The 12,980-nt window shown below is 42.0% G+C and overlaps 1 protein-coding gene across 3 annotated transcripts in view; it reads right to left on the minus strand.

Moving 5' to 3' along the window:
* Positions 1 to 12,980, minus strand: part of sash1 (SAM and SH3 domain containing 1) — a 161,356-nt gene that overhangs the window by 46,162 nt on the left and 102,214 nt on the right. Inside the window, exon 1 of one of the 3 annotated variants that reach the window (XM_022768040.1) lies at positions 6,013 to 6,628. The exons of the other annotated variants lie outside the window; for them this stretch is intronic. Within the exon in view, the coding sequence (XP_022623761.1) occupies positions 6,013 to 6,120 (108 nt within the window). The 5' untranslated portion in view covers positions 6,121 to 6,628. Of the gene's footprint in view, positions 1 to 6,012; positions 6,629 to 12,980 lie in introns of those variants that run through there. 3 annotated transcript variants of the gene reach the window in all.

Here is a 12,980-nt window from a genome sequence, read left to right on the forward strand (position 1 = left end):
ATAATGCTTTAGGAGACACAAAGTGTTAAAAGCCATCACTGTGAGTTGGCTGCTGTGTTGTTCCACCATCAAAACACACATTACTGGTATTGCACCACAGCGGATGACTACTCCTATAATGTGTGATAGGATTGCTACTAATCCATTACCAAGTGATTTACACAATATTCATCCAAGATTAGCTCAGAGGAGAGGAGATGATTAGTAACCATGCCAGAATTCAGACATAAAAATATAGTTAACCCCCCCCCCCATTTCTCATGAACACAAATATCAGAGAATATCAGAGTATCATCAGCTTTATTATTCCAAATTCAATTTATATGCTCACAAAAGGCAGTGTGGCTGCACACATGAGAATGGAAACAGCACGAAGACCCAGCAGCCTTCGCTCACTTAATCAATTAGCCGTGGCATTCCCTACATTCTTACTAGTGCAGCGGTTTGTCTCTACAGACATTGACTGAGCCAATATAAAGTAGGATCAGTTTATTAAAGAGGCAAGGCTGTGGACTGTGTTAAAACCGCTACATCTTAAGTTTCCAAAGTATATGTATGATTGTAGCTGATGTACACCACAGTATCTACTGCTCTGCTCTACTGTGTCTGCGTTCTGTCATTTGTATTTGTCAGTAACAACCCATGAATACACATCTTTTTTTACTCTCCACCAGGTCCACTCTAAGCTTGGGCCGATATTTGATAATATTTTGATAATATTGAATATCGCAATATTTCCCGTGTAATGCAAACATCATTTTTTTTTTTTTTTTTTTTTTGCAATTTAGCAGTTTGCCTGATATCATATATAAAAAAAACACCCAAACATAAAATACAATAATATTCATAACAGACAAAGTGCCTGGGTTTTGATTGTCACTATAATACACAAACCTAGGTCTGTTATTCTAACAACATAAACATCACTGAGAAGCTATAGAAATACATAACAAATCAACAAATCTGATATAAATACATTTTCTTATCAGAGTTGAGCACTCGGTTGGAATATTAAAAGTATTTTTGATAATTTGTTTGCTTGGTCACGTTACAAAAATGTTGAGGATTGTCATTCAACTCTTCCACTTGAAGGGTCAGTGTTCACTTTTTACATTTCACAAAATAAATACCTTGAACACTACAAAGCATCTGAAAGGCACACTACTCAAGCGATCTCTTGTAAAGTTATTAAAAAATTCCACAGCCAGCATGCAAGGTACTGATAACTTGCATGCTTAGAGATCACTGCCAAGGCGCACTGCTAATCTCTCAATCAAGCTACACTCAATTCATGTTTTCCACATCATGTTAGTTGTTTCAAAGAAAGTGCTTGTTTACTATAACTGGACAGAAAGGCATTCCAGAAAAGCGAAAAGCCATTAGCCCTGGGCCTAAAATGTTTGTTCTGGTTTATCCTTTGGAACCACATTCCCGACAGTGCTGTGCATCATACTGAGGCTCGGTTACGGACAGGTTGAATAGCGGTGTACATGGCATTAACTATTGTTACAGGGCTGGCCTTGTGACTAACCCATTCTCTAAAGGGAAAGAACAATGACAACAGTTTACAATAGAGCCATGCATCTGATGTAATGCTAGAATGTCAGTACTGTGATCACTTTCACTTGCTACGCAAAACTCAGGACGGGAGCGGCAGGTTGAAATTGTCACCAAATGGCTTGTATTATATTCCATTGTACTAAAGTTTCGTCAAGAAGTGAACCAATAGAATTGTCTAGATTCACTCCTGACTCATGGATACACCAGCTTAAAACCAACCCGCCAGAGATCGCATGTCAACACAACCCATCATAAAAGTAATTGTAAGTAATTGATCCTTTGCTCCACCCAGTCCTCTATCCATCCAGTTCCAACTGCTCCAGTAGTAAAGATTTCACCAACCCCATCTTTTTTCCTGGACTGGTACAGCAGTGCCACTTTTCTGCCAACCAGTCACTTGAAACAGACCAGAAACAGAAAGATAAATGAAGTCAGATATGACAAATGTGGAAAAAGATAAGTGAAGACAGTTGGGTGGAAAAAAACCAAAGGGTGTCATGTTGCATCACCCAGCTATAGTAATTCTGAAAACTACTGAGGCTATAGTGGAGAATTCCATCAAACACAGAGCCGGTAAAAATCTGAGTAAAAGATGTCCTGTTGGCCATGGAAGCCACTGGGGGAAGACTGTCGAGGAAGGTGAGGCCAGGGGCCACAGCCCAACCCTTTTAGAGGGCTTCCTGAGGATATCCATGGCTTGAACAGAACAGTGCTCTGCCATCCCAGCAGAGGAAACCTGCCAGATCTCTGGGTGACCTCGATAATGAGACCAGTCAGGGAGGGGGAGCAAAGGAGAAGTGAACTCAGTCGACTAGGCAACAATAGACAAAATTAGGCTATGGTAGACTGTGTTAGAACATTACTGGCACAGATATAAAGTGGCCTGGCTAACCAAGGTTTGGCAGAAAAGGACTGAAGCATATGCTGCCACTCTGTATGAAGTGTTATGTAGGAGGATCACCTCATCTAACCATGTGTTTCCCAGACGCAATCAATAATCATGTCTCGAGAGCAGTATCCAATCCTTAGGTTTAGAGATGAAGCACCGTCTAGTACATAATCAGTGTTTTCCAAATGGACAAACTACCACCCACGCTGCGTGAAACACAGCAAAACTCTTCAAACAGAGAAGGATTCCCTGCAGGCAAATAAAATATTTCCACATGGCCTTGACTCAAGACGACCTTTCAAGCAAAAACGGGATGAGAGGTTTCTTTCAGAGGAACTGTCAGCTGTCCAGGTTTGTGATCAGATCATCGAGACTGGCAGGGGGCACATTTAGAAGCTTGCCCTGGTCGAAGGCATGTCTGAAAATCTACTCTGTGACTCTCCTTCTACATTGTACCGAGAAATAAAAGAGTTATTTCAGATATGAGTGAAGTCCGCAGAATCATAGAACATTTGCCAAAGGAAGTGCAATGGAGAGGAACTGGAATGGATTATATCAGAGATCTGAAAGTCTGTACAGAAGTATGCCTCAGAAAAAATATTGTACATTCAGGCTGAGACAGAATTCTCCGTTTCCAGTCAGGCAGTTTTACTGTGGCTCATTTAACATTCAGTGCAGGAGGTTCAGATGTGAGGAAAAACCCTCATGTCTCCAGTAGCGGACGGGAACTGGAAGCAAATCCCCATTCAGACGTCTGTAAATCCAGCCACTTAGAACAGCTATAGCTTCTGTGCCATATAGTCCTAAACTGCTTTTGACTCTTAATTAGCTGAAGGGCTATTTACTCCGCTTCAACCACAAATAAATGACTGGCTTACTTAGGTATTCTTATTAAAACACATTCCACAACAGCCTGCTGTGTATGGTTAACCTCAAAGACAGGGCGCCCCTCAGAGAAAAATACGGTACACTGAAGAGCCCTTTGATTTACAGTGGAAACATGATGAAAACCTATTTTGAAGGTGTAAATGCAGATGGCATTATGTAGACTAGCTACTTGCCACTGGCTGTTTTAATGCTCATCCACGCTGTCACTTGACATTTAAAAGTAGTTCCCGAGTTCGACACGCCTGCTGAAACATACACTAAGCAGAGGACAGAGTATAGTAAGCACCAGATCTTTATCAGGATGGATGTCCATCTGCACAAGTATGTAGGCCTGTTCTCACGTGTGGGGAGCCAAGACTAAACACATTTGCAACAGTGAATTAAGTTGGGTCAACAGGCTTGGGGCAAACTGAAATTTAAAGGGTTCCCATATAGGCTCCCAAGCAAAACAAAAGCCACTGAAAGTCATAGACCAGTGGTTATATACAGCAGATCTATTTCACTTTAAGGGAGATATGGTGTTCATTGTGCTCAGACTATTCATCTCACAGGTTGATTAAAGACAGGAGCCTGAGCACATTGGAAGGATACATGTCACCATAAAAGGGAAATTTAAGTAGGAACCTCAATCACAAGTTAAAGAAATACTGCAAAGAAATTAAGTGTTTGACAAGTTGTCAGAAACCATTTACATGAATGATGCCTGCATGCAACTGATCACCAGAAGTCCATTCACTTTCAGAGAAAAAGCCACAGACAGAAAATCATCCATTATCATGCTTGTCGACCAGTTAGTTCTAGTATGAAAAACTGACCTGTTGAACTTTTTGAGTTCAACCGAGCCAAGAAGGCCGATCAAGTTCTACATTTTCACACCTCTAATCTTTCTGTGTGGGTTCTGTGAGAAAATAAGATGGTCACAGCTATCCAAGCCTTCCCAAGACTCAAGACATGAACTTGTAAAGAGATACGGTACATGGAACAAGATTCCAGAGAAAGTTGAGCTCAGTGATTTTGAAATAATGTGAGAGTGCACCATGTCTGCCGAGACGATGGCTAATGATTTTGAAATAACTTTACAGAGTACTTCAGGATGTTTATTGGCAGGATGGTTAGTTACTTAATGAATGTTACATTTAGTCAAAGCTAACACACTCAAACAAAAGCAAACTTTATATAGACAGTCCTTCATTTTTACTAAGTGTATATTCTGTGAAGATGCTTTTATTTATATCATCAACCGGTAAGATCTTAAATTGTTTAAAGGATGATTGTGATTGGCCATAAAAAAGTAGTGATGGGTGCATGTGACGCATATTTGTTGAGAACAAACAAGTTCAAAAAGCTTGTTGCTGTTATATGTGTGTGTGTGTGTGTGTGTGTGTGTGTGCGTGTGCGTGTGTGTCTGTCTTTCGAGCTTGAGGGAAAAAATGTCTAATATGAGAACAGCTTTACAGACATTTGTCTCTGAAGCAATAAATCTGGGTAAATTGCCAGGCTGGGAGCCAGGTCTCCCACACTGTGTCAGAAGACAGTGTCCCTCTCCTACATGTGCACGCGCATACACGCGCACGCACGCACGCACACACACACACACACACACACACACACACACACACACACACACACGCATTTACACACCATTCAAATCTTCAGTGCCAGACCAAACCAAATTAACACCTCTGTCTTTAAGCAGACTGGAAGTGACTGCAACACATTTGGTCAGCAGATCAATCAGACCCCATGGCCTGTAAAATCAAGACTGCTTTAGCTGCCAAACAAAAGAGCAGTGTTGCACAAACGTGTGGTGTTACAATATACAGCCTCTCTAAAGTCACAAGCATTGGAGGGATAATACATGTGAGGCAAGGTAAATCACACACAAAGATCACACTCAGTCAAAATGTTTTTATGATCAAGAGGAGCTGAAACACCACAGGGAAGTCAAACTTAACTTACATTGTAAATATGCAAATTGGCTACATTTTAAACTTTTTCCCTAATCATCACAGATTAATCTGGGATTTGTGACCTCAGAGCTCTTAAAGTGAAGTTAAGGAAGTCCAAAGCATCTGTAATAATCAGCGATCAATTAAGTTTGTTGCCTTTATTATCCAGTCTACCAACACATCTCCTCAGATGGAGGCTTCAGCAACAAAATCATTGGCAACTTGGAGAAACATCTGAGTCCGTGGCCTACCAGTAAAGCTTAGGTGACATCCTCCGAAGGAAACAAGCAGTATGGATGTACACCAAATGCAGAGCAGCTGCAGAGAACATGGCAGCATGAGAAATACACACACACACACACACACAGTACAAAGGGTTAATCTTTCAGTGCATTACATACCATATTCTCATTCGATTCCTTTTTGCATAGAGGTCCGACCGACTCACCAGCAGTCTACAGCCAAACCACCTGAAGACCCGACCACATGTAAAGAGCTGCTGGGTTTGAAACGTGGTTGCATAGGGGCGCACTAAAGAGTGTTGTTTTGATGCGTGATTTGCATGCACCGACTAGCTGGCTACACGATCACTCAATCGGCAAATTAGGGTCAATTTTGAGGATGAGGGTGAAAAGTCTCGGTTAGTCGTGAGCCTATGATGTCAGTCTATCATCGTGTCACCCCTCCCCCCCAAAAACCCCCCCCCCCCCCAAAAAAAAAACTTACCAGCATCCCCATAACGTCCGTCCACAGTTGGGAAAAACTGTCGGACGCAGCGGCGCTGTCTGCCTGGGGCTCATCGGAAGGCGTACCGGTCCCCTGATCACCTTCCATAATGTTAGAATAATTTGTGTTCAGTCAGACCACTCTGGGGAAAAGTTTGAATCCAAACCCACAGGCAGGGGCCTGATCACCAGCAGTAAATGAGTTGTTGGTGCCAAGGCTGCTCCTAGACAAAGTTGCCCTTGACGCACCGGTCAAATGCTCCAACATTACTTGGCACGATCCGAAGTTTAGTGCGTAAATTGCGTCCTGACATGTTTACGAGGCTCCGACGACAAGTCGTGCGTTCAATTCAAATAATAATTTAAAAAAAAAAGAAACCCAAACGAAAAAACAAGCGGCCTCGAGTCGTGTAGACCCGCAACAGGTCATTCGTCTGAAAACTTCCAAGCGGGGTGTTCCACAGTCCTCACCGCACGGATCCGTGCCCGGGCACAAACCAAACCCTCACACCGGGGGAATCAGTCGCTGAAGTCTCCGAAAAGTTTCCGGAAAGTTATCAGAATCCCTTGATGAGTGACGGAAAACTGTCTAAACTAGTAGAGCGAACAAACATAAGCTTATTTCTATTAAGTATTTCGAGTGAGAGAACGCCCGGAGCACAGAGCAAATCCTCCAAACACTGCGCCTCCCCCCTCTTTTCACCCGCCGTCTTTCTCCCTCTCTCTCTTTCTCACTCACACACTCCTCCCAACAAAACATTACAGCAGAAAAAAAAACAAAAAACACTTGTCCTGTGTCAGAAGCACAATGGTCAGGAATTAACTCACACCACTGACGAATCATTAATATTCCAATAAAGAGTTAATCATTAAACTTATATTTGTGTGAGTAATTGAATATAATTTGACTTTATGACACTTTTTGTTTTATCTCTAAACATGAATCTTATGCGAATGTTCAATCCATATTTGCAGTTTTGCAGTGACCACATTCTACTTAATGAGAATTTTTTTTGTCTTTATTTTCTCCTATGAAGGTTTTATATGGTAAAGTTTACAGTTAAAAGTCATTATAGGAGAAAACAGAGGTCATTTAAGGGTTTCTTTTTTTTTTTAAATAGCCAAGAAAACTTATCTCATGCTGACATATGCTTTCCACCAATACGTCTCACTAGCCAGCGTTGAATAGGGATTGTGAACAAAGCACATTCTCCACGCAATTGTATGGAAAAACAAAAAAGCGCATGGGAAAAATGTTTTTTTGGGGGGTGACGCACACTGTGCTCCATGTCAGGCAGAGATCTGGACAAAATGTTGGACAGTAACAAACACACACACACACACACACACAAAAAAATATAAAAGCTTTGACTGTAACTTCTTAATCTGAGTTAATTTTGTTTTTGGGATTGTTTCTCACACACACACATATAACACACAAGAGCACAACAACAATGTTCTCTGTGCCACAGACCTCATTTGAATACAAGTAGGATAAAGTGAAACACATCATGTACAAGCATGAAATTGCACAGCTATCTTGTCTGATCAGCCGCTTGTTATGCTCCTCCAGCAGGCAACTCTATTGTAATGAAGAAGTCTTGAGACTGTCTCTGGCTCTCCCTGTTGTTGTCAGAAGCACATTTTCTCAGTGCAGCAGCAGCTGCCAGGTCTTGTGACAGATGCCAGAAGGACCAGAGATGGATCAAGAGAGAGAGAGAGAGAGAGAGACCGACAGACAGAGAGAGTAAAACTGAACATGTTAAATCACAGTTCCTCACTCAGCTCTATTCCTTGTGGTTTCAAGCCAATCTAAAATGCTGCTACACCTGCTGTTTACCAGATCAGTCTACAACACCACGCGCCCACACATCAGAACATGCACTTAAAAGTAACATGAGCGCAGGAAAAAGAACAGACCAGAAAAAAATGTGAACTCCACATTCCGATCTGTAACCATGTAAAACGTGATCAGTTACACAATAATCCCCAGAGCTGCAATTTCACCTGTAGTGCAAGCAGATATGAGGCCTCCTGTGGATTACACTCCCACACACATTTCACTGACGTATTTGCATTTTTATCTTATTTGTAATGTATATGATTGATGTATGTAAAATTCTATTTTATTCATTTATTATAAAGACATTTATTCTTAAGTAGGAGTCTACAGGCAAGCTAGTGGCTCCGTGAGACAGTAGTGATTTGAGCTTCATCCTCACTGCCAAAAGGCTCACAATGATAACGCTAGCATGTTGTTCAGCTGGTATAATGTTTACCCTCATAGTTTAGTGTATTAGCATGTTAACTTTTGCTAATTAGCACTAAACACAAAATACATTAAGGTTCATGGGATCGTTACTTTTGCAGCTATTGGTCATAAACTAAAGTATCAGACAAGTAAAATGATTTCAACATAAGACATAAATATCAGCCATGTGGTGGCACATGGTCAGACCTTCACAGAGGGTGAATCCTACTGACCATGAAGGTCTGTATAAAACATGAACTTTGAAATTCATAGTTTGGTTCCTTGGCACAGGCTACTCCTCTTTGTTGGCAATGATCATTACATTATACACAATATCAAAAGTGTGTGTAGGTGCAGAATGACTTTTACAGGCCTCGGATGAGCGGCAGCTGCTCAGCGGTATCCTGCTTACAGTCTAAACACACAGAACAAACACGCTCACACAGGAGCAGCCTTGTTGGCCGGCGAGTCGACAGCTCGGGGGTCTGCACTACTGACCTCGCATCTGTAACCCCAGGGTGACAAGAACAGCAAGTGGTAGGACTCCTAGTGTACCTGTGTAGACACGTCTGTGTGTGTGTGTGTGTGTGTGTGTGTGAGTGTGTGTGTGTGTCCGTACTGCCATGACATCATTGCTCTGTCCATCAGTCTCCCTGTTTCTACAGAACGGTGACCATGTTGTGTTTTGTGAGGCACCACCCTGACTCACCCTCACCCTCCTTCCCTCTGGCTCAAAAGGGGTGTTGGAAGTCATCCCATTCACACTCATACACGCAAACACACACATACCCCCACTACTCTATACGCACAAACACTCTTCCTGCCAAAACCCCCCTTACCCAAATACAAGACAGTGTGACCCCACCTGGAGCGCCTCAAACAGAGGGGTCAAACTGTTAATGAGGAGAGGAGGAAGCCTGTTGACTCAGTGTACACTCATCAAACACTGACTGCTGGTGTGTGTATGTGTGTGTGTGTGTGTGTGTGTATAGACGCCAGTTTTCCCCTTCTCTCTTCACACTAACTACTAATCAAGGTGTCATGTTGCCAGACAAGAGGAAACAAAAGTCGCTTGCAAGCTATTTCACCAGATGCTAGCTGCCAAATTAATACATGTCCGAGAGGTCGACTCCTTTGATCAGATTTTTTGGAAGAGATTCCACTGGAACATTTGGCCAGAAATTAGGATGAAATGTGGGGCATATGAACATGAAGAGGACGTGCCTGCAACCAATTCACAGTGTCGATAAATTTGTCCTGAGAGTACGATGTGAGAGCAAAACTTATTTCATGGTTCAAAAAAAAAAAATTATATAGGGGGTTCTCTCATGAAAAGGATGATGTCATGAATATAAATTGTTCACATAGGTTACTCTGAACAAAGTCTTGACATCAATCAGGATCTAGTCCAAGTCCTGAGGCTTTCAAGTATGGTAGTTATTTTGACACTTACACTTTCTTTCATCTATCTTCTTTCATCTCCTCTCCTATCTATTATTCTATCTATTATTAATTATTTCGTTGTCTTATCATACATTCCTCATTCTTCTCCTGTTCTTGCAATTCCTTTGGGGTATGGAGGGGGGGGGGGGGGGGGATTACACTGTGTCATCAGATTTGGGATGGAACAGAAAACCTCTGGAGTGCACAGGGGACAGGAAGTGTTTACATCAGACATGCTGAAGCTTGTCAGCCAGGACAGAAGCCTATAGGTGCTGGATGTCCAACATATCAGTGTTACAACATGTCCCTTTAACAACTAAAAATTATACCTTTCCTAATTTGAAACACACATATTGTTGTTTAGAGGCTCTGTAAAAGCTAAGGATGGGATAAGAACTTCACAGTACTGGCAATGCCAAAATTTACTTAACCAGGTGGGAACAGGAGGAATGATTTTGGACAGGCAAGGACAGATTAAGAGTCATCTTCTGGTCCCACCTGCAGAGAGGTGCGCAGTATGTCGATGTTACTGGCATCAGAACAGACGTGAAGGCATTGCAGAGATCTTACATCAACAAAGAATCAACTAATCTCCCACCTGGGTCCTTTCATTAAGCACTGAAACACTCCCACAGGTTAAATTACGTTTAAGACTCAGATAAACATCTGTAGAGTTGGTAGATTTTCCGTAAATGCACTTGTCCTGAATTACTGTGTATCACAGTGTGTAATTTCCTACTGAAGATGACTCAGCGAGATTATCACAAAGCAGGGCAGCGTGTCTAAACACACTCATGGGGGTGATGACACGACGTGAGAGTAGAGAAAGGAGAGAACAGAAGGGAGGGGCAGAGGCATGATAAAGGTGTGGGAGGAGATAGAGAACAGTGGATGTGTGATTCAGTGGATTGCAAACAGTCACAAATATGTAAATACAAATTACACGTCATCTGGTCAACAGAAACAATTAAAACATATAAAAAAATAATTTTTGAATCTCTTTGAGGTTCTACGCCTCACAATGAATGAAAAACTGCAAGACAAGGTCCACCACTCTTTTAGGCTCCTATAACCAGGAGAAGTCAGGACTGAAGTGGTCAGAAGAGAAGGTGCATGAGGTGGAGAGGCGCCCTGAGTCTGAGGAGAAAATGGAGATAGAGATAGAAAAAGAATGCGGATGGTGTTTAAGCAAAGCAAAGCTGGACCTCCCCTGATAGTGAGAGTGACCCTTCGTGGAGGTCAATGACCCCAGGCCTTAAAAATAGCCTCTGGGGGAGTCACAAACCACGCTGGCAGGGGTGATTAACAGCATGGTGGACAGACACCAAGAGCACCACCAACGCGCTGAAGGAATGTTATACATGGCCACACAACACTGACGTGTGTGTTTACTGAAGCATTAGAATAATATTTTTTCAACACACATCCTCTATTTTTTGAAGGTGGCAACTGGTAAAAAAATATGAAGATTTTTCTTTTTCTTCCCCAAAATTGACATGTAAGATTTTTAAGGTGGTTAATGCTACATAGCCATAGTGTATATCCAGTGGTATATACAATGGTTTAAAGAGAATACTAAGTAAAAGGTAAGTATATCCAGTAGGTAACAAATAATGTAATCTCTTACCAATGAAGATGCAAGTGTGTAGTCAGATCTGTTTTTGCTCTGATTACCATATCTTCATTTATCCCCTTTCTTTAACACTATGTTTCTATACATCTCTAACCAAACCTTAATTGGATTGACTGTCCTGAAACCTTATCTCTTACTTCTCAGCATGAGTTCTCTTAGTGAATAATTGGGATCAAGATTTTCACATCATTAATTCCTCTTAGTCGATGGGTCAAAGGCCTGACAGTCCCCAGGCATTTTCTTTGAACCAATCTGCATGTGAGCATTTGTTGTCTTTCGTGTGTGTGTGTGTTTATGTGTAAAAAAAAAAAGTGTGTATGTGGTTGATGAGTATGCGACCAGGCCATCCCCAGTGCGCTTCACACGCCGCTGAGTCTTGTGTGGGAGTTATCACACAAGCCCAATTAGCATGACAACTAATTACTGTTTCCTTGCCCCCCCCAGCCCCCCTCCCCCAGCTGCGCAAGTCATTAAATTAAATCAACACACTGGTCTCTCCACAGAAAACAATGCTTTCAGGGAGCAGTAATGAACGCCTGGCGCTCACTGTTTGTGTTCTTTAGGTATTACTTTTCATAGGGTGGTCAACCATAACACTGGAGTCTTTTGAAAGCTGGGGGAATGTTAACTTCAAATTTCAACAAAGGAATCACCTCTGGGCGAGAGAGAGAGAGAGAGAGAAAGAGAGAGAGAGAGAGAGAGAGAGAGAGAGAGAGAGAGAGAGGAAGATAAATAAAGAGGAAAACAACTGAGAGTGTGCGAAATAAACACGAAAAAGTGAAATGCATGAGCAACAAGGAGAACAACAACTGAGAACAACAGCAAAACATGGATACAGAAAAGACGACGGAGGTTTCACTGGGGTGTGAGGTGCACATCATAACCATCTGCTTGTAGCACAATACACACTGACTATCAAGACTTCTTGCATAAGCTTGTGCAGTGTACTCCTGCATCCGCAGAACGCAGCACAATATCCCGTGAGGGCGTCAGTGTGATGCAGGAGTTCAGGGCTGAGGAGTAATTAACAATATTTTATCAGTGTCATTGAGGTGAAGCGAGGATAAAGGACGATTCAGGGGGTTCTCAAGGTTTGGAGCAACATGACCTCTTTGATACCGCTGTCACTCCGACAAAATATTTTCACTGGAATTCTCTCCAGTGTTCACCTTTCACATTCTTCATCTGGAATTTAAATGAGTTTGACATTGAATTTAAGACTTTTGTATGAGTTGGCTTGCTTTGATTTGATTTGTGTGCTCTCCAACACAAAGGCATGCACCTGCACACACAGTAAATTACATCACGCCTCCCACAGACACAAGTATTTCCGAGTAGTATTTACAAGTAGTTACCCATGCTTTCATTAATACAGTGGTAACTGTAGGCCCCTTTCATGTGCTTTGTCTAGAAAAAAAACAAAAAAAAAACAAAACAAAAACCGCTATTATAAAAACAAGGCATATTTCTGCTAAGCCCTGGATTGCCAGATTCTCCATGCAGTGTACGCCTCCGTGGCCATGTGGTAGGTGATTATGTTACACTATTGTGTGTGTGTGTGTGTGTGTGTGTGTGTGTGAGAGAGAGTGTGTGAACTGAGATTCCAGGGTGTTTTAATCAGGCGCGACTGAAAGGACAGATG

This window comes from Seriola dumerili, unplaced genomic scaffold (genome assembly GCF_002260705.1).
Source record: "Seriola dumerili isolate Sdu_G_001 unplaced genomic scaffold, Sdu_1.0 BDQW01000025.1, whole genome shotgun sequence".
In the NCBI taxonomy this organism is placed as follows: Eukaryota; Metazoa; Chordata; class Actinopteri; order Carangiformes; family Carangidae; genus Seriola; species Seriola dumerili.